Genomic DNA, 22,800 nt, shown 5'->3' with positions numbered 1-22,800 from the left:
CGGTAGCAACGTATCTGTGGTCAACCGCAGATACTGCTACTCAGATACTCTTGTCCAATATGGAGCTCATTACAATTGTCTTGTGGCGGCTTACTATCAAGTAGACCACATGCACTTTTGCCTTATTTGATCACATTCAATTATTAAATAATTTTCCAAGTACAAATCGCCCTCGCACACTAAAGGTTCCGTACTACCAACACTTTCATAAAATTATTTATTTTTTGTCATCATCATCATCATCATCATCATCATCATCAACCCATTACTTTCCCACTGCTGGGCACGGGTCTCCTTTCATAATGAGGTCATAGTCCACCGCGCTGGCCAAGTGCGTAATGGTAGACTTCACATAGCTTTGAGATTTTTCTACACTAGATAATATTATAAAGAGGAACACTTTGTTTGTTTGTTTGGTTGTAATGAATAGGCTTAAAAACTACTGGACCGATTTTAAAAAGTCTTTCTCCATTCGAAAGCCATATTGTAGACACCTACATTTTAGACGAATCCCACGACACCTCATATATAAAAAACCCGTCAAGCCGTTTGGACTGTAGGCATGCCAAAAAATGCCATAAACAGATAAATATATTATTATATATTATATAGATATATTTCAAGAACCCAAGCAACAATGAAACTTAACAAACAATGAAATCCAAAACATACATACAAAAACACACGAAATTATTTACGAACAACATTTTCTTAAAAATTATAGTCACAAATGCAGTACATTCCAAAAATCTTACGCTCCACGGTCGTATAAAAAAGTTATTTATAGACACAATTACCTAAAAATAAAACAGAAAACTTGATTCAAAATCAAAAGTTGTATAACATGGTCGAGTGAATGACCTTCGTAGACCTGTTTCGCAAGTAATAGGTATAAGCGAAGCCTGGGTATCTCCGTGGGGATTCCGAGGTTTCCCCAAATGTATGTGAAATTACAGTAATCTGTGGGTATTCAAAATGAATACAGTATCTATGCAAATGAATTAACATTTGAATGTCTGTCTGTGATTTCGAAATTCATGACGTTTTGTAACTTGATATATGTATTTTCGTGACGTTGTCTTGGCCAGCGCTATGGACTATGTCCTAATCCTTCTCATTCTGAGAGGAGAACCGTGCCCAGCAGTGGGACAGTAATGGGTTGATGATGAATATTGCTATTATTAGAAATAGCTGAATCTTGTCGGGGCTATCTAAAGTCAAATCTTTTGTATTTTAGTTCACTCATAATATAAGAAACTTTGAGTGAAAATCTTATTCAGATTATTAATTTATAGTAAATATTGTGATTACTTTAATTGGGTTAAGTTGCGTAGAGCCTCACTTTAATATGCGTTCCGGAAGGTTAACCATAAAAGTTATCGTACTCGAAAATCTTTCTTCAAAGAAATTAATTATCACTTGCTTTAATGGTTAAGGAAAAGATCGTGAGATGACCTAAACGCATACGTTTTTAAAATAAGTTATCAAATTCGTGGAAAGTCTATTAATTAGCACTTAGTAAGTGCGAATTAGTGGACTTTATAGACGTATGGACTAAGCCCATCTTAATCTGGGCTCTTAAGCTCAGCAGTGGGACAGAAATGGGTTGATAACGACAACAACATTCTTGAAGTTGCTCTCATGTTCTGTACCCTTACCATGAGTTTTCAAAACATCCCACAATTTTACGTTACGTTTACTCAATCCATTATTCTGTTCCGTTTGCTTAGTAGACTGAGTAAACGTAACAATAAGTAAGCGCTCAATTATTTTTGTCTGCCTCACATGTTCGCAAAAAAGAGAGACTAAACATAAAGCGCCAATATGTTAATTTAGACACTTAATGTTACGTTACTGACACTATAGTTCTGACACAATCCGCTAGGGGCGCTAATTGGATTTTTTATGGGCAAATACGTAAACAAATATCAAAACAGTCATATTTGTCAAAACGTAAAAACTCATGGTAAGGGTACTGGGGTCAATGTCGTATCTTGAGACAGAGCCGCGAACAAAAGCTAGTTTAATATAATGTTATGGTACAATATAATGAACGGGTCGTTCATTCGGCCAACGGACCAAACACGTTTGTAAACGATGGGTTTTTCTTACTAGAAACTTTACAACGTGAAAACACGCGTGTAATTTGAAAGGAATTATGTGTTACACAACACACATAAATATTGATTTGTTATGTTTTCGATTATTTTTGGTGCGTCTTAAAAGTAAGTCAGATATTATTGATAATTATTTCTCCACAATGTTTTTCCTTATATATAAAGTTATTGGAGCCCACCTGATAAGCAATATTACTTGCTTGTGTTAGGTGAGCCCCGCTCTTGCAACATTGTACATAGAAAAACATTGGATACAAATATTTAAAGTATTACACAGAGTGTATGTGTGTGTTTTTTTTTTAATAATATAAGAGTAGCAGACGAGCATGCAGTCCACCTGATGGTAAGTGGCTACTGCCGCTCATGGACATCTGTAATCAGCCCCAGATAGGATTAGATATACCTACCTGAGGTCGGCCACAGATGCGCCGCTACCCCTGAGGACTAAGCTGGAACGCCTCGGAAAAGTCTGTCTCCCTTACCACACCCTTCAAACCGGAACACAGCAGTGCTTAACACTGCTGTTATTAGGTAGAAATAGGTGTGGCGGTGGTGCCGCCGGAGTCGAACCACAAAGGGTTCTACCACCTTCAATTATTCAGTGTGTGAGTGTTCATTAAAATATTACAGAATTGTAACTACTAGTTGGAAATAAAAAATCTTTAGTCGCGGCTCTAAAGTATGTCTGATATTTTTAAAATCAAATTATGTTCACTAAGAATATTATGACTTCACTAAAAATACACTTGACATTTATTTCTATTGTGTTTAGTTTCATATTATTAGTGAATATTTTGTTTAAAGCAAATAATTACTGTATTTGATAATAAATACATTAATATTTTCCCCTTTTTCAAGAAAAAGGGGAAGACAATTGAAACGGTGGGAAGACGATATTAAAAAGATAGCTGGCCCACAATGGATCAGGATAGCTAAGGATAGAGATGAATGGAAATCTTTAGAGGAGGCCTTTGTCGGAAGACAAGCTGCTACAGGGGAATAAAGTTTGCAGATTTTAAGAAAAAAAAAAGAGAAAACAATAATAATAACAAAACATTAAAAACATATACATGTGTAAATTTCAAAGTGTAAAACCTCAAAATACTTAGTTTGTAACTTGTGCAGTAATAAAGGCTTATTTTATTTTTATTACATTAATATTATTATTTGTTTATTCCTTCTAAGTGCTCCTACGACATAAGCTTTTTCCTAATTAATTAATAATAATATGCCTTAAGTAAACAATTCGTAGTAACTGACGTTCTGTAAATACTTTATTGACATTCCATAATAATTGATTTAATTCTAATTAATTACATAATACAAACAACTTTGCCTAGTTATTGTTTCTAGTAAATTACTTTATTACTTTTTATCATTAGCTCATTAATGTCTTATTTTTTTTTATTTTTTTTTTTATAATGTAGGAGTAGCAGACGAGCATGCAGTCCACCTGATGGTAAGTGGCTACTGCCACCCATGGACATCTGTAATCAACCCCATATAGGGTTAGATTTTTCTACCTGAGGTCGGCAATAGATACGCCGCTACTCCAGAGGACTAAGCTGGAACGCCTCGGAAAAGTCTGTCTCCCTTACCACACCCTTCAAAACGGAACGCAGCAGCGCCTAACACTGCTGTTATTAGGCAGAAATAGGTGTGACGGTGGTGCCGCCGGAGTCGAACCACAAAGGGTTCTACCACCTTCAAGGTCTTATTACTGGAGATGTACATTGTAATGTTAAATTTTTGACCCTTGGAGTAGAAAGTCAGAAGACGCGATTTTGTTTTTTGGATGACAAGCGGTGGATTATGTAAAAATAAATACAAGTTTGTAGGGCCACAATTTTAGCCCTCCGCCATCTAGGAAAAGAGATGCAAATTGTTTAACAAGTCATCGAATCATCAAGCAATATTCGTCGCACAGAAAATTTGTAAAAATGTTGGATGTTAAGGGAGGATCCCTTAAAATCCAAAAAGTAAACTTGCGTCCTCTGATTTTTGCAACTCTAAAAATAACTTTTCAATGGTATAATGGGTCACCTCTTAATGTAAGAGGTCTTAGGCCATAGTTCACGCTAACCAAATGTGAATCAATTCACGTCACGCACCTTTGAGAACTTTTTTAATTTTTTACCGCAACAAAAAATCCTTACTCATTCATTAATCATCATCATAAATTGGCCATTTAAATTCAGTTTTATATGACTAATTCTTCATTATTAAAGTGATGTGATACAACGCTATTATAAAACAAAATTTGTTGTAAAATAGTGATGTCATCAGCAAACTTATCATCACACCGGTTAGATGGTGTGACGAATCTGATGTAAGAGTCAGACCAGGTTTAAGAAAAATTAAAAGCTTGAGGTCATGACGTCATCATTAACATTATTTTTTTATTATTACTAGCTGACCCGGCAAACGTTGTGTTGCCATATAAATAAAAAAAACGTTAAGGGTGAACAACCCTTATCACTTAGGGGTATGAAAAATAGATAGTAGCCGATTCTTCCGAGAATTTTATATACTATTAGATTTTTGTCTGTCTATAGAAATGTATTTATAATGATTGTTAATAAGTGTAATTGATGCATAACCGTCCTTTTTAACATTAAACAATAAATAAATAATCCATTGGCGTCCCACTGCTGGGCACAGATCTACTCTCAGAAGGACAGGGATTTGGGCAGTACACCATGCTCACCAATTGCGGATTGAAAGATTTTTAACCCCTTTAAATTTTTTTTATCTCTCAGACGTATAGGTTCCCCCACGATGTTTTTCTTTACTGTGATAAGTGATAATAATGTGTAACTGTATGTGGCACGCATATATTGCTTGATATTTGAACCTTGGACCTCTATATTTCAATTAATATTGCACAATTAGAAAAAGACAATTTTTATCTTGAATTTATTATTAAATAGGTCTGTTTTAATTATTTAAAAAGATTTTCATGAATTAAGGCACAAAAATAAAATTAATATTATTTATTAATATTAATAATCAATTCAATATTTGTAATCTTTATTGAAGTTGGACGCGTAGCCAGCTGCCGAGCTGATGGACTCCCCACCATACTTCCCTAGGGACGCCATACCATTTGCCTGGAACAAAATATTAATATAATTATGACATGTAGATTTTTAACAATAATAGTGGGTTGAATTAAAACCCCGTTTCAAGTTTGCGTTTAAAGTTGAATGCTTGAAAATATAGCCTCCGAAGCACTCCGAATTTGGATGAATTCCACTGAATTCACAAAAAGTGTCTCTACACGTATACGTGAAAATCCGTCCTGTAATTTAGAATTTAGGCTGTAGAGCGTTTCAATGAATTTGACGTACGCTCGATAAACATTACCTTCCGCAGCTGGGTCAAAAATAACCTTTTTTAATGTAGCAAACGAACATGCAGTTCACCTGATGGTAAGTAGTCACTGCCGCCCATAGACATTGAAGTTATATTTTTTACAGAATATAGAAGTAGCAAAAGAGCATGCAGTCCACCTGATGGTAAGTGGGTACTGCCGCCCATGGGCTCCTGTAATCAACCCCAGATAGGATTAGATATTCCTACCTGAGGTCGGCCACAAATGCTCCGCTACCCCAGAGGACTAAGCTTGAACGCCTCTGAAATGTATATCTCCCTTACCACACTCTTCAAACCAGAACACAGCAGCGCTTAACACTGTTCTTACAAAGCAGAAATAGGTATAGTGGTGTTGTCACCGGTGTCAAACCACAAAGAATTTTTACACCTACAGTCTTACATACAAAACCATTTTCCGAAAAAGTCTCAGTTTTCTATGAAACCGCATTACAAATTAGAGGAAAAGAAACACTAACTTTACTTTAGCTACTATAGGTAACTATTTATTAGAATAAAGTTATGAGTAAGACTAAAGGACGTAAAAAAGGTAATAAAAACCTTTTTCGCAAAAAGTGTACGTTGACTCGTAGATCCGACTATAAATTAAAGGAAAGAGAACTTGTATGAACAACTAATATAATAGTTACGAAAATATAAGTAAGGCAAAAGCGTGGGTAATAAAATAATTGATCAAATCGAGTCGAATTCGCACACGGATTCTTTTGATTTTACTTTCAGTATCATGGTAGTAGATAGAAGTATAAATAAAAATTAAAGTTTTAACCTAATACGTTACAATAAATAAACCGAATAATGCCAAAAAGTATCGCTTTCAGTATGAAACCGAATACATGTACTTATATGTATTCGGTTTTCTTATAACTTCCATTGTATAATTTTTGTAACGGCTTTAGCAAAACACGTTCTGAAAAAACAACTCTCTATATTCATCGGTTCAAGGGATAGAGCTCTGAAACAGATTGACAGGGAGCAACTTACTAATAGGGTTCCGTTTTTATTTTACCCTTTGTGTACGGAACCTTGAAAAAACAAACAAACATTTTCCGGGAAAAATTTACGCTACTTATTGACCATACAATAAATTAGAGGAAAAAAACACTGAACACAAAATATCATCAACGGTCTATAAGTGTACAAGTCTCTTAATAGGAATAGGATTGGGATTTGAATAGGATTGCGATTCAAATTGGATTGACTATGATTATCACATACCTTGGTCCGTTTCAACAGTTCAGCTTGTGCCCTTCCCACGTTTTCGTCCTTCCCGGCCCAAACCTTCCATACGGAGGCCTGCAGGGCTCGTCCATAGCTAAAGGTAAGGACCCATGGAGTCTTCAAGCCAGTACGATTGATAGCATTAAGGTTTAAGGTCGCTTCCTCTTCAGATTGACCACCAGATAGGAAGGCGATACCTTTGAATAATATTAAGATATTGTATTAGCCTAATATATAATATATACCTTTCCATCACATTGTACAACAATTGCATTTTTTTTCATCTTTAACCCATTACTGTCCCACTGCTGGGCACGGGTCTCGTCTCGGAATGAGTAGGATTTGGCCATAGTACAATGCGCTGGCCAAGTGCGTGTTGGTAGACTTCACATACCTTTGAGATGACTTTTTATATAAATCTCTCAGGTATGCAGGTTTCCTCACGATGTTTTCCTTTACCGTTTAAGCAAGTGATAATTAATTTCTAATACGCACATAATTTTTAAAAATCAGAGGTGCCTGGGATTTGAACCTCGGCCCCCTCGATCATGAGGCCAATATTCTTAACCACTAGCCTTTCACTGCTTCTTGCTGGGTCACTGCTCACTTGCAACTTTTTAGTATCTAAAAACTTAAATAACACATGTATTCAATTTCATTTGTAATATGGTAGACCATACATGCGTTGCTACTATTCAATTAGTATTATATTAGGGAGCTATTGAATGGTACTATTTAATAAATAGTACTATTCACTACCTCACTTGCTCCCTCATCTAGGCTGTTAATTGAACGGGTAATTTGAAGGTGGTAGAACCGTTTGTGGTTCGACTCCGGCGGCACCACCGCCACACCTATTTCTACCTAATAACTGCAGTGTTAGGTGCTGCTGTGTTCCGGTTTGAAGGGTGTGGTAAGGGAGAAAGACTTTTCCGAGGCATTCCAGCTTAGTCCTCAGGGGTAGCGGCGCATCTGTGGCCGACCTCAGGTAGGAATATCTAATCCTAACTGGGGTTGATTACAGATGTCCATGGGCGGCAGTAGCCACTTACCATCAGGTGGACTGCATGCTCGTCTCGCTACTTAGCTGCGACAGATACATACAATTTGGTAATTGTGTCGGTTGTAAACGCTAATTTGTGAGTACTTAGCATCAGGTCACCTACTCATTAAGTGGGCTGTTTATTATTACCTGGTACTGCGGCGGGAACACCTCGAAGCAAAGCCGTGACTGTTGCCACCGCAATCTCTTCAGGTGTGTTTCTCTTGGGGCATGCTTGTCCTGGTGTCACCTATAAAAATAACGTATTATTTACAATATATTATTCATTCATTTATTCAATTATTATTATTCATAATATAAGCGAATCATTCAATTATTATTATACAATCAAACTAAAGGTGGAGAATTCGTCATTTGAATTTTGGATGAGATTTTGCAGTTTACGTTTCGTTTGGTATATTGATGGGGCTCTTCAAAAAAGGTTCAAAAAGAGCTCCTCAATGTCGGCGATACTTTGGTGAGCCCTGGTGTAGCAAATCTCCATAGGAGACGGCGACTACTTTCCATCAGGTAGCTGCCTTATGGCTAGATTCAAGTATAGATGTAAGTATAATCCTTAGTGATATAACTGCAGAGGCAAAACGACGCATAAAAATAGTTAAGCGCTGCTGTGTTCTGGTTTGAAGGGTGTGTGGCACTCGAGGCGTTCCAACTCCATTTAAAGGTAGCACCCGTGCGAGATTCCTTGTGGATGTCCTTGACATGCAAAAAGTCCTCAATAAAGAACCTATTTTGAATTAAAAAAAAATGATTTGATTTGATTTGATTTGTCCTTTTACATGTAAAATGCACTCTATTTTCCTAAACTCTACCCTACTTTCAAGTTTGTAAGGATCTTCATGATGGTAATACTGTAACCATGAAGCCTATTTCAGCCTAATGTGTAATAGAAATACTGTTTTATTTCGTTTAAATGGCAATGACGTAAGATACGGGGCATTCCCATTTAGTCCTTAGGGACAGTAAAACATACCGACCTTAATTATTTCTGTAATCCTATCTGGGGTTAATTACAAATATTCATAAGCGACAGCTAGTTAACACCTGTAGACTGCATGACTATTTTCTATTTATATAATACAATAAAATAATCGTAATACAATAAAGTAATCGAAAGACCGAGACGAAAGTGAGAGTAGAAAAATATATATATATCTTTAAACAAAACACAATTTATACTTTGGTTTAAAATACTATATTTGGCTCGACTTGGCGGAGGCACTGCCGTGCCTCCAGATTATGGGCTAAAACATAACTCATCGTTAGTGGTCGGGTAAAAAATCAGTAACATTATTCATTTTTATATTTCATATAATACTGGAGTAGCAGACGAGCATGCAGTCCACCTGATGGTAAGTGGTTACTGCCGCCCATGGATATCTGTAATCAACCCAGATAGAATTAGATTAGATATACCTGAGGTCGGCTACAAATGCGCCGCTACCCCTGAGGACTAAGCTGGAACGCCACGGAAAAGTATGTCTTCCTTACCACACCCTTCAAAACGGAACACAGCAGTGCCTAACACTGCTGTTATTAGGCAGATATAGGTTTGGCGGTGGTGCCGCCGGAGTCGAACCACAAAGAGTTCTACCACCTTCAAATTCATTTTAGCATCCCATTTATAATTTCGTAAATACCTTAGCAAATACATATATTACAATAACTTATTCATTACCAGACTTAAAGACAATGACGTCATATCACATACTGTGGTAGTGAATCACATGAATTGCATAAGTATACGGTAATGTCAGAGAATAGGTAGTTTTAGTGCAAATTGAATTAATTTATTGGTGAATGAACTGACCATATTTGGTTTCAGCTTCGTGCCTTCCAGGAAAATTAATTGATGAATAACTTTTCATGTGCATTTAACCGCGAGACTCGTGCTGGGGTTTTAAACGGTTTTCTTGAGTTATAAAGTACATACTTCAAGTATGTAATTAATTCTTTATGTATTTACGACATAATTATGCAAGAAATAAAAATACTTAATGAAAAAACTTACAAACGCACTAGTCGCCTCTACGATTTTTGAAAGTTCCACTCGATTTCTCTGGTTTAACATCATGAGACCCTGATTTCCTTATCCACCACCTTGGAAATATCTTTTTTCCAACAAAAAAATCATCAGAATCGATTCTTAAACGACGAAGTTATCCGCGAACAAACATAAAAAAAAACATTGATACGGTCGAATTGAGAAACCTCCTCCTTTTTTTAAATCGCCTAAAAATTGTTTTGCTTAATATACCAATTTTTTATAAGGGAATAAAAAGTAGAAAATAATTGAATCGAAAATCGTGATGTATGATGACATGATAGTTCATAGTTCATCTAAAAATTATGTTACACGATTACATATTGCAAATTATGTGAACACTGTTAACTTACGTGGGTGTCATCATCATCATCATCAACAACCCATTACTGTCCCACTGCTGAGCCCGGGTCTCCTCTCAGAATGAGAAAGATTAAGCTATAATCCGCCGCGCTGGCCAAGTGCCTATTGGTAGCCTTCACATACCGTTGAGATTTTATAAACCTCTCAGGTATGCAGGTTTCCTCACGATGTTTTGCTTCACCGTTTAAGCAAGTGATTAAGTGATTAAGTTAACTTTATTTTTTTTTAAAGTTGAAAATAATTGAATCGAAAATCGTGACGTATTCGACAGAAATTATAATTAATCCACTGTTGTTCATAGTTCACCTAAGAATTATATTACACTGCAAATTATGTGAACACTGTGATTTTACGTGGGAGTAATGTATCTCATTCTCCTACTCATTTATAATAACGTTACAACGTATGAGCCCCACATTTTTCATTTAAATTATTTTCTACTTTATAGTGGTGACCAAATGATAAACTACAGCAGTGATAGCCTAGTGGTTAGGAAACTCGTCCTTTTGATGGAGGGGTCCGAGGTTCAAATCCCAGGCACACACCTCTAATTTTTGTATCGGAAATTAATGATCACTTTTGCTTAAACGATAAAGGAAAACATCGTAAAGAAACCTGAGAAATCTTAAAAAAAAGTTTTCATAGGTATGTGAATGCGGTTTACTACGGCCTAATCCTTCTCATTCTGTGAGGAGACCCGTGCCCAGCAGTGGGACAGTGGGTTGATGATGACAATTTTTATGTATCTTCAGTAATTATTTTACTCACCATATTTGGTTTGAGCAGTGTGCCTTCCAGAAACACGTGGTGATCATTCAGGGCCTTGTAAACCGCCGCTAGAACTATTTCTGTCACCTTCTGGGTCCTTATGATGTCATGATCACCTGGTACAATTTTTCATATAAATAAAGCAACAAATGTTTATATAATCCATTTATGTATTGGTCCGTAATGGCCCACTGGCTGCGCCCCTGTTTCTCGACCGCGGATCTTCTTAGCACCTTAAAGGTGATCAAACCCGGTTGCCATGTTCTAGTTTAAAGTGGGTGGTAACGGAGACATACTTTTCCGAGTCTTTCAGCTTGGTCCTTAGGGATAGTGGCGCGTCTATGACCGACCTAAGAAGGGATTCTTATCTTATATAGGGTTGATTACAGAGTTCTATGATCGGCAGAATCCACTTATAAACTATTTTGAGATTACTTCCAAATGCGGCTCGCCTTTACCTTACTACTATGTGGCCCACGTTGCCAGGGTTGCCGATCGCTGCATTAATCCATTCATTTTTCGTTTTCCATTACTTGAGGTACCAAACCAGTGAACCATTCAAGTATGGTACAGTAATGTGGATGGTTACGATGATTTGAACCTTCCAAGTCAAATTCTAATATCTATTAGAACCCCATGTGATTCCACTTCGAAGGTGCTATGTGGTGGTGGTGCCACCATATGTCGATTAACAGCACTGTTCGGCGCTGCTGTATTTTGGTTTGAAGGGTTTGTAAGGGAGACATACTTTTCCGAGGCGTTCCAGCTTAGTCCTAAAGGGTAGCGGCACATCTGTGGTCGAACTCGGGTAGGAATATCTTATCCTATCTGGGGAAGATTACAGATGTCCACTGGCGGCAGCAGCCACTTACCTTCAAGTAGACTGCATGCTCGTCTGCTACTCCTATATTATAAAATAAAACCAACAGGGAGACGTTCCTACTTAGTCTACAGGGGTAACAAAAAATTTGTAGCCGACCTCAGGATTATAATTTTATCTGGGGTTGATTAGATATGTCCATGGGCAGCAGTTTACCATCAGATGGACTGGATGCTTATCACAACCTATTATTTGTTATTATATATAAGCTTTATTTTTTCGCGCAGTTAAAAGTCTACATTTAATTATTTTCAAAAATTATTTTTTTTCTTTCCTCCTTTTTCCTAAACTATAGCTACACATCAATAAATAATTTGTTACTGATTATTCTACGTCAGAACTTGATTAGATTATTAAACTATACAAAATTTTCCATTTAAAATGTTACACGTAAAATTGTTGCTAAGCTGGGGAATTACTCACATTTTAAAGACAAGATATTAAATTAAAATTTCTGTGGCAAATGACTAAGCAACAATAAAACTGAAATGTTATCAATTTTTCGTTCGAACATAAAATTATCATAATGACTAATTCTGGTTTGTAGTACCTAATTATTAGATATTGTTAATTAGAAGGTACTTTTTGTGTGACATCGATGTCTGGGGGTTTTCTTGGATGATTCCAGACAGCTGACGTCACCGACATGTGAGTCAAACTCATTATGTATGTCAATTGAACGTCTGTAGTACTTTATTACTATATTACTGGAGTAAAAAACATGCAGTCCATTTGATAGTACGTTTGTTTTATATAGGAGTAGCAGACGAGCATGCAGTCCTGATGGTAAGTGGCTGCTGCTGCCGACCTCTGTAATCAACCCCATTTAAAATTTGATTCCTACTGGAGGTCGGCTACAGGTACGTCGCTACTCTTGAGGACTAAGCTGGAATGCCTCGGAAAAGTATGTTTTCTCACCATTCACTTCAAACCAGAACACAGAAGTGCTTAAGAAGTACTTAAGTCTGCTGCTATTACACAGAAATAGGTGTGACTGTGGTACCGTCGGAGTGGAATGGAGAGTTGATCTTTTGAACCCTCGACGCAAAATAGAGGAGTAATATAATAAGTTTATTATTTATCTATGGTTCTGTGTATCTTTGTATGAGCCTGTGGCGTTGTAAGACGGATGGTCCGATTTTAATGCGCTTTTTTCATTATAATATGTTTTTAAAAAATTAGAAAAAATATTGACTCCATAGATAATTTAGTTCACTACTCGTAATCACTATACTTTCGGTATTATGATCAGGACATTAGAAATCGTTATTTTTGAACAATATAAAGAAAACCTTAGTATTTTAAACTACACGATTGGATTTTCCATAGTTCCTAAGTCCTCGCGACACCTAACCTAAGGCCTAAGCCCTTTCTAAGAACCCGTGCGCGACAAATAGTTTATTAATAATATATTTGCGTCACATATACGCATTTTATGTACATATGCGCAATATATTGCAGATTTCTAACCTATGGCGCGTGCTATTGACGTCAAGTTTGAGGCTTCTTAGGATTTTTGTCCTGTCGAGTTCAAACAGGTAAATACATTGCTTGAAAACATATTTACAGGAAATAATAATATTTTGAGCAAACATGCCTGTTACCAAAAAGTATTATTCATTAATGTTTTTGTTTATGTCGCCTTGTTGATATTATTTTGGTATTTTTTTATTAATACACTTTATTGACCAATAAACAAAAAGTGGTACAAGAGGCGGACTTAATGGTAAGTAGCATTTTCTATCAGTCAACTATTAAGGATGTGCAGAAAATATAAAGGCGGCTCAAAATACATATCCATATTAAAGATAAGTAGAAAAAGAAGAAAAAAATAGAAGGATAGAAAGAGAAAGTCAAGCATGAGAATATAGAGAAAAGATAGAAAAAACCTTTAAATAAGTTAGGCAACTTACCATCTAACAGAACATCGGGCTCCACAATAGGGACCAGGCCTTGACTTTGGCAGATCGAGGCATATCGAGCCAGAATTTGGGCTGTGTCGTAGATAGCTCGTACTGATGGTGTGTTGGTACCGATCTTCAATGGACATCTCCATTTGGCGAATCTACAGCCAGCCTCCTTATAAGCAGCGCAGCGCTTGGCAAGATCGTCGAGGCCTGAAAGGATTATATTTTCAAAAATGTAAATAAATCTACATAAAATAATTGGCCAATTACAAGTCGAACTCGCATGTGAAAAGTTCCGTACCACCAAATTTACTTATTTATTATTTTTAGAATTTGTTATAATAGTAACCACAGTAGTAAAATCTTCGTTTTTAGGGTCCCGCATCCAAAGGGTAAAAACGTAACCCTATTAATAAACCACTGCTGCCTGTCCGTCTGTTACAGAGCTTTTTCTCTGGAACCGTAATAGATTAGAGAAAATTTCAAGTGCGTACTTGAAATTTTCACAGAATATGTATAATGGTGGCCGCTATAGCCTATAGCAACAAATACTAAAAATAAATCAATCTTAAAAAAATCAGGATACCCATTCAAGAACCCGCTATGTTATAGCGTTTTACACTTTATCTATTAAACCCTAATAAGTTGACAGTTCATATTAAAAACATGTTTTTAAAAATTAGTTTTTTGATAAAGTAATTTCGTCTTCATATTTCATTCTTCTCAGAAAATAATAGTAACGTCATCTTGTTTTCGTATTCTCAGAAAATATTTCTATTTGATCCCCGTATCATGATGTTGCATAAAAATAATCCACCATAATGGATTAAGAATGATGTCATTAAATTATGAGATCTTTGGTAGGCAATTAGATAGATCGATTATATATAACGGCAATTGTTACTTCAATTTTGCAATGGAAACGGATTATATAGACATATTTTTATATATCATACATATTGCATAATTTAGACAACAGCAGTAATAGCCTAGTAGTTAAGAAACTCGGCCTATTGATCGAGGGGTCCGAGGTTCAAATCCCAGGAGTTCAAAAACCTAAGAATATTTAAAGTTATGTGCGTATTAGAACTCAATTATATTATCAATTATACTATCACTTGCTTAAACGGTGAAGGAAAACATCGTGAGGGAACCTGCATACCTAAGAAATCTTTAAAAAAAATCTTTAAAAAGTTTTCAAAGTTATGTAGAGTCTACCAATTCGCACTTGGCCAGTGCGGTGGACTATAGCTTAATCTTTTCCATTCTGAGAGGAGACCGGTGCGGCACGGGCCGTGCCCAGCAGTAGGACAGTAATGGGTTGATGATGAAACATAATACATAATAGATCGATTTTACATAAATAGCTAGTCTGCGGTGTTTATGTATAAATACATGTTATTCTGTATTGTTCCCTGTATATAAATTAATTGTTGAATGTTTATAACTATTATACATTTAATAGTAAATAACAATATGACGACCTATTAATTAATCTATTACCTATTTATATGTATCTATAAGACGTAATACATTTATTAATAAAGGACATAAACAATGTGGTTGAGACATGAAGGTTCCGACTCCGGCGGCTCCACCGTCACACATATTTCTGCCTTATAACAGCAGTGTTAAACGCTGCTGTGTTCGGGTTTAAAGGGTGCGGTAAGAAAGACATACTTTTTCGAGGTGTTACAGCTTAATTCTTAAGGGTAGAGGAACAGGAACGGAGGAAAGAAGTGGAACAGGGAGGAGGCAGAACGCATGAGAAACGAAATTGTATGTGGGAGTTGATTGCAGATGTCCATGGGCAACAGAAGCGACTTATCATCAGCTGCATGCTTGATTGATACTCCAATATTACGTAGAAAATAAACAGTGGCCAACCTCATGTAGGAATCTAATCTTATCTGGAGATTATCACAGTTGTCCACAGGCTGCAGTAGCCACTTACCATCAGGTGGACAGCATGCTGGTCTGCCACTCCTATATTATAAATAAGTAAATCTCTGCAGTCGAACTACTTCGAGCCACCTTTAATATATACGTACCTTGAGTAGTTACTTCATCTTCAGACAAGAACAGTGGTACCACATCTCTGTCAACCTTGATGCCGGGTATGATGCCCTTCTGCTGCAGAACCTTGATGAAGGGCACTCCATCATCAGTCTTCTGGTACACCGTCTCATCGAAGAGGATAACAGCGGAGATGTTTTCAGCGAGAGCCTGGAATTTCGCAAAGAGAGGAGAAATGAAGATAGTTCTTTTTATATTTCGAGAATAGAGAATTATAAAGATAAATTAGAAGAAAACAAAAATCCGACTGCTTAAAAAAATATACACTCCCGCAATTTAGACGAATCCAATGACACCTCATATGTTAAAATCCGTCAAGCCGTTTGAAACGCAGTTAAGGTAGGTAAGAACGAAAGGATTGAACATACATGCACACAAACATACATACGCTTGAAAAAAAATTAACCTCTGCAGTCGGTTAAAAAAGTAATCAAACGTGCAGTTCACCTGATGAAAGGTCTGATGCCCTTTGACACTTTAACTAACTCGATATGGAACAGGGGTTCCACCGATTACAAATATGTTGCAACTACTGAGGACTAAATTGGCTATCTCAGGGTATTGGGTAAGTCAGCTGGCATCTTTTGCCGAGACACCAAATCTGCTTTAAGCTAGAAATAGGAGTGACGGTAGTACCTCCCCGGTCGAACTACACTTATCTGATGGTTCTACCAATTTGCAAATTAATTAAATTGTCCGCACACTGAGATACAGACCAAAAGTAATTAATTTTTGCCTACAAGTAAGAAGCCAGTTTTCTTATCTTTAGAAATTCAGATACCCTTTGAGTATTTCCACAGCATTAAATAATTCCTTTCATGAGATATACCGTTTAATTACGACCTAAAAGGTCTTGGCCGGGTAATCCGGATATATATCTCCTCGTTAGAGATTTATTTCTGTGTAATCTATTAGCGTTAGCGTTAGCTTTTTGTTTTTGTACTCTTACGAGGAATTCGATATTACAATAATTATTGCCTAAGGATCGAAATTTGGTAATTCTGATAGATTGATTATTAATAAGGCATTAGTCATTCGAAATCAAATTAGTTTCAGTCGGAAGGGATCTGTTATAGTTTTTAGAGATGACCTATTCAATGTAAAATTGGTTACAGGTGAGCAGTAGAGGGGCCTCCAATCCATGAAGTCTAACTTAAAATATTTTTTTATAATATAGAAGTAGCAGACGAGCATGCAGTCCACCTGATAGTAAGTGGCTACTGCCGCCATGGACATTTGTAATCAACCCCAGATAGGATTAGATATTCCTACCTGAGGTCGGCCACAGATGCGCCGCTACCCCTGAGGACTAAGCTGGAACGCCTCGGAAAAGTGTCTCCCTTACCACACCCTTCAAACCAAAACACAGCAGCGCCTAACACTGCTGTTATTAGGTAGAAATAGTTACATGTGATATTATAAAGAAATAGAGAAATTAAAAAAGACCTCAGGACATGATATTTTCGAAATTAGGTAACATAGGAACCATTTAATATCAGGCCACCTTTTGCTACTTCTGTAAAAAATAAAACAAAGTAAAGGAAAATACGTAAAGAATCTTATAAGTTATTCTCTCCAGAATACTAATAATTTACAAAACCCTCACTTACCTTAAATACGTTTTTAAATGCCCCTTAAAAATTCAACAGTACTAAGTAAGCCCTTTGATAAATTATCCACGATTTAATTAACACTCAGCTCACCCGGGTAAGGGGTAAGGATGTTTCTGTGATAGGGTACCTTTTCGAGTGAAAATCGATTTATTAATAATCGTTTTTTTTTAAAATAAGTAGATTATTAAAAAAAATATTGTAGAAATAATCGAGGTTTAGTGTTCCGTATGAAAAAAAAACAAACGGAACCCTTAAGTCCGTCACATCTAATTTGCTCCTAAACTATTTGATCAAAGAAATTAAAATTCGATAATAATATATTTTTTAAAAGTGAAATCAAAATAGGCCGATAAAAACAAGAAGGTAGAATATTCCTTGAAATTTAACGAGGAAAAATGGAAGCCGTCGTCACGAAATTTGCGCTCAAATTCTAGCTCGGGGGCTTCGCAAAAACAATACTTTAAAATAATGGATCAAATAATTGTTTTTTTACACATTGAATATTGCTACTTTAAAAACCGATTATTTAAAATAGGTTAGTACTTACACGTAATCGATTATTATAAAAACCGATATTCACATCCCTAGCAAGAGGCGCTTTGGCCCGGGTAAGCCGAGTATACCCGGGTGAAGATTTATCAGCTTTCAGGTTAACGGAACGCGAGGTGAGGTATGAGACACGAGTGTTATTGCGATTATTACGTGTTTAAAGGTTTGGTTATAAAATGCTTAAGAGCGGATAACGCCACTAGATCTATGATTAAGTTACAAACTTAATAATGTTTAAGTTTTTTTTCGAAAATCTTGTATTAATAATCAATTTTTCGTTTTTGAAATAAGTCGATTACTAAAAAAATCGATACTAATATACTTTCTAAAAGTGAAATCAAAAATGGCCGATGAAAACAAGAAGGTCGTTACTATTCTTTGAAATTTAACGAGGAAAAATCGTATTTGTAAAATTTATATTGTATTTTTTCAATATTAAATTATTTGTTTAAGTAATATTGTATTTGCATTTTTCTAAATAAAATCAATGAATCCCCTTCATGATTCGATTCCAAAAGCATCACTGTTATAAGCAATTATTTCTACCTTATAACTGCACCGTCTAACTGTTCTGGCTGCAATATTAGTAGATATTTACCGATGTCTGTGTGTTCTTTACTTATATAATACTAGCTGACCCGACAAACGTTGTGTTGCCATATAAATAAAAAAATGTTAAGGGTGAACACCCTTATCACTTAGGGATATGAAAAATAGATAGTAGCCGATTCTCAGGCCTACTGAATATGGATATAAAAACTGGTGAAAATAGGTAAAGCCGTTTCGGAGGAGTACGGTAGGTAACTAACATTGTGACACGAGAATTTTATAAATAAGATTATTCCGCTGCGCTTATTATTGCAAGATGAGCCTACTGAGCTTTACAGCATTCGAGGCAAAATTGAACGTATTACTCTTTCTGAATTAAGTGTTTTATGCATGTAATGCCTTTTCTTACCTTATTTCAGTGGAAATAATACCGGCTTATGTTTAATTCAGTTCTTTCATATTATATCTCCAATATCTTTTTATTTGATATAAGCATTCATATTTATATCTATCTATCTATGTATACTATTATGAAAATTGTAATATGTCTGTTTGTTTTTGCCATCCAAAGTTTCAAATATTTATTCATCATCATATACCTATAATTGAGATCTATGATTAACGTTTTTTTATCAATAACTTAGTTTGACTCAAAAGTGGCTTATGGTTTTTTTTGTAACGGTTGTTTTGTTTGGTTTGTTATATACATGTTTTAAATGTAATGATAATTTCTATTTCAATACTCCGTATTCCATATAAGTATTTCCGTATTTTTTCATAAGTACCAATCCTGTACCTTCACGTAAGCATATGAGTTCTAAAATCTGAATTAAAATAACAGGCAGACAAAACACTTTTGTATATATGTGTTCTTATACATACATCATCAGCAGTGAAAAGAAGTTGGCGATATCTTCTTCTGTTCTCTTCGGTATTATTCAAATTTACAGCCGCCAGCAATTTACCAATGCCATCTGTAAATAAACAATTTAATTTAATCACCTTTCACGCCCAATCTTGGCACGTTCAATCCAATATAATATGTAGAAAATAAATTATATTTCTTGATGTACAATAAACCAAAACCATCAATGAAAACATATCGACTCCCTGTATAGTTATTTATTTATATTGCAATAATACGTCATTGATTATTAAATTGTTATTAATTAACCAACTAATATTTACGATAAATACCTATAAACGTCATGTTATATCATATTTCGCTCGCAATATTTTGCAAGTTAATACGAGCACAAATTCAAATTAGTTTTCCTTCCTCATACGAGTAAATACGTGTGTATCTATTTTAAGACCAATTTTATCATAACATCTGTATTATAGTAATTATTTTTTAAAATAGATTTACCTTCTGTGAATCATTTCATTGTGAGTCATATATTTTCCCGGTTGCAAAAATAAGTAATTTTGATTTGATGAAAAGATTACATTCATGTTTGTACCTACCTACTCTTGACTTGTTGTCTTGGGCGCTCGTAAAACTAAGTAGTATTCACCCAATAGTCACAATTCAACCAGACATCAATGAAAATTGAATGAAATGATGAATTCACATGATTCTAATATTTTATTGATCTAAAAACTCAATAGTTTCTAAGGAAGAAAAATCCATTGAAATAAAAATAGAAATATGTTCATAAGCCATAATGTTCTTTGTCCATTAACATCTTTGATCAAATTTGAAGGAACGGAATCCCCCCAAACCTCCATTTAAAAGAGAAAAGAAAAATCCTTCAAAATGAAGTAGCATTGGTCGATTTTGATTAGCCCCAATCAATAACTATTCCGGATACCGCTGTCAGCCTAACTGTAAAAAATCAGTAACTAGAGAACCTTCTGCCGTCCATCTTTACGTGGCATACTACTTTTGGGCTTTACACCTAAGGGGTTAACCATTAATTCAAGAAAACATAATGCTAGACCCATAAGGGACCCTATGTGGCAACGAGCTAAGAGGATGGACTCCGGTTGCGTTTATTTGGAGATCCCGGAGTCCTCTACACACCGCCGAGGGCAGTTTTAGCACAGTAAGAAACCCACAAAAACCTCGTGTCTGTCCTATGACATCGTGTACCTCTTAAAGTTTAAAAAAGGCCCATAAAAAGGCCTCAAATATCAAAAAGGCTGTAGTATCTTTTACTTCATGTCTCTAGGGGACTAATGGGGGGAAGGGGCGGTCCGCCCCGGCCCCCGGTCCTGAGGGGCCCCCAAACACAGTTCCTATTAGCAAAAAAAAAAAGATCGCTGAACTCATCACCATCACTGAAATACGTATTTGTCGGCGAAGTATAAGTCTATGAGGCATTTGTAATTTTGTAAGATCAAATCAACTTTGTAGACTGGACATTCGACTTTCTGTTCCGGGCCACCGACTACCTGAGTCCATTGCTTCATGTAAGAACATACCATTAGCCTCATCAACAGCCAGGATTCCCTTCCCTGGCGCCACTATGGCTTCAGCGGTCTTCTTCAGCTCATCTTGTAACTTGGAAGGTAGGTACGAGAAGTAAGTTGTCATGATGCTGAAAGAAAATATTTATGATGACAAAGCTATTCTATAAATATCTAAAAATATACAAAATTGAAATATTTGTGTGTAATTGAATACCAATAGCAGAGAAGGAAGATAGAAAAAAAAAATAACAAAAAAATACAACCGACTTCTATGTCACTACAAAGTAAAAAATAATTGAAATAAATGTTGGTTTATTACATATTTCTGAAGTTTCTGTACTCCTCCGAAACGGCTTTACCGATTTTCACCAAATTTTATATTCATATTTAGTAGGTCTGAGAATCGGCTACTATCTTTTTTCATACGCCTAAGTGATAAAGTAATAAGGGTTGTTCACCCCTAACATTTTTTTATTTATATGGCAACACAACGTTTGCCGGGTCAGCTAGTATTATTGAAAATTACTGAATCGATATAAATAGCAATTTTGCTCTACTATTCAATTAACTATTCAAAATTAAGGCAACTTCAAAACTGAAATACTTTATTTCAAAATCATTGTAGCTTAACAATTAAAACCGCATGAAGTAACACAATTTATCAAAAATACTTGAACTAAGTTGCGATTTTTCAGACAAAACATAAATTACTCATGGGTTTTCCAATTCGATAAATGCAAACACATCATGTCTATTCGTAATATTTTTAGCATTAGGTATATGGTGTTTGATTGATTTTCACGTAAAAAAGATGACCACAGATGATTAATGCGGTCACGGTTTACATAGTTAATTCTTAAAAATAATATAATACTAGACTAAAATGGAACGTTACTCATGAAATTACTCTAATCAGTCTATTTACTCGTTTTTCTACAATAATTAGAGCCCTAGCAGACTAGCCACTCTAAGCATCGGTGATCGACGATATACCTACGCCTGAGATTAATATTCGATCTCCAATTTTTAGGCACCGAAGATAGAAATTTAACAATCTCTAGTGTGAAGAAATAGTCAAACGCCGATCAAAATATTGGATAGCTTAATTATTAATAATGGACGATAGCTGCCGGTCGCAGCTACTTTTGGACGCTTGACGCAGCAACTGAACGCAAACGCAATTCAGTATTAATGCAGTCGATAAAACGCACGTTTTCGATACCGCGACCAAACGTAGCTAGTCGCCAAAAGGAATAGAATCTAAATCGCATAAACGCGAATAGCCAATACTAAATAGTTAGTCTGCTTCAGCCATAACGCAAAATCGATGTATCACTGCCAAAATATAGATACAGTTATGATTGAAATATAAAATATTTTAATTTTTATTGTAAACAAAGTAGGTACTTACAATAATCAGAGGTAACGTCCTCAAAGTCAATTCCTGAAGTAATTTATAAACTATCTAAATTAATTATCAAATAAACAATTATAATTTAATTTAATACTCTCAATATCCAGATGATCTATCCAACCAAGTTAAGAAACATAACTAATTATATAATAGGCTAGCGATAACAGAAGTAAAATAAACGCAGGTCATTATACACTGATTATAAAACACCATAGATTGTTCAAAAAATAGATAGAGCATTCGTACATGTCGAAAATAGAGATAGAAAGTGGTTTAAATTCAAATGGGTGGAAATTATGTTTTTTTTTATAATATAGAAGTAGCAGTAAGCAGTCCACCTGATAGTAAGTGATTACTGCCGCCCATGGATATCTGTAATGAACCTCAGATAGGATTAGATTTTCCTATCTTAGGTCGGCCACAGATGCGCC

General features: G+C 35.6%; 2 protein-coding genes across 2 annotated transcripts in view; one reads left to right on the top strand and one right to left on the bottom strand.

Moving 5' to 3' along the window:
- Ald1 (fructose-bisphosphate aldolase) overlaps positions 1-22,800 on the top strand; it is a 162,553-nt gene that overhangs the window by 111,303 nt on the left and 28,450 nt on the right. The window lies entirely within an intron of this gene.
- Positions 5,132-21,079, bottom strand: LOC140746525 (fructose-bisphosphate aldolase-like). The gene is made up of 8 exons (XM_073078679.1): positions 20,968-21,079; positions 19,423-19,514; positions 15,805-15,979; positions 13,760-13,963; positions 10,967-11,082; positions 7,921-8,020; positions 6,726-6,925; positions 5,132-5,227 (listed from the first exon to the last, which is right to left on the bottom strand). Exons 1-8 carry the CDS (start codon positions 21,077-21,079, stop codon positions 5,132-5,134), a joined length of 1,095 nt encoding a protein of 364 aa, XP_072934780.1.

Source organism: Epargyreus clarus, unplaced genomic scaffold (assembly GCF_041222505.1).
Source record: "Epargyreus clarus isolate Ecla_fem2 unplaced genomic scaffold, WU_Ecla_fem_2.2 ptg000012l, whole genome shotgun sequence".
NCBI lineage: Eukaryota > Metazoa > Arthropoda > Insecta > Lepidoptera > Hesperiidae > Epargyreus > Epargyreus clarus.
The sequence above is the reverse complement of the archived record's forward strand: the minus strand, read 5'-3'. Positions and strand labels throughout refer to the sequence as shown.

Coding starts and splice junctions, on each gene's coding strand:
- LOC140746525 (XM_073078679.1), bottom strand. CDS start 21,079: ATGACAACTTACTTCTCGTACCTACCTTCCAAGTTACAAGATGAGCTG. Junction 11,083..13,759: donor GCCCGATGTTCTGTTAGATG/GTAAGTTGCCTA, acceptor AAATTGTACCAG/GTGATCATGACATCATAAGG. Junction 8,021..10,966: donor CACTGCTCAAACCAAATATG/GTGAGTAAAATA, acceptor TTATTTTTATAG/GTGACACCAGGACAAGCATG.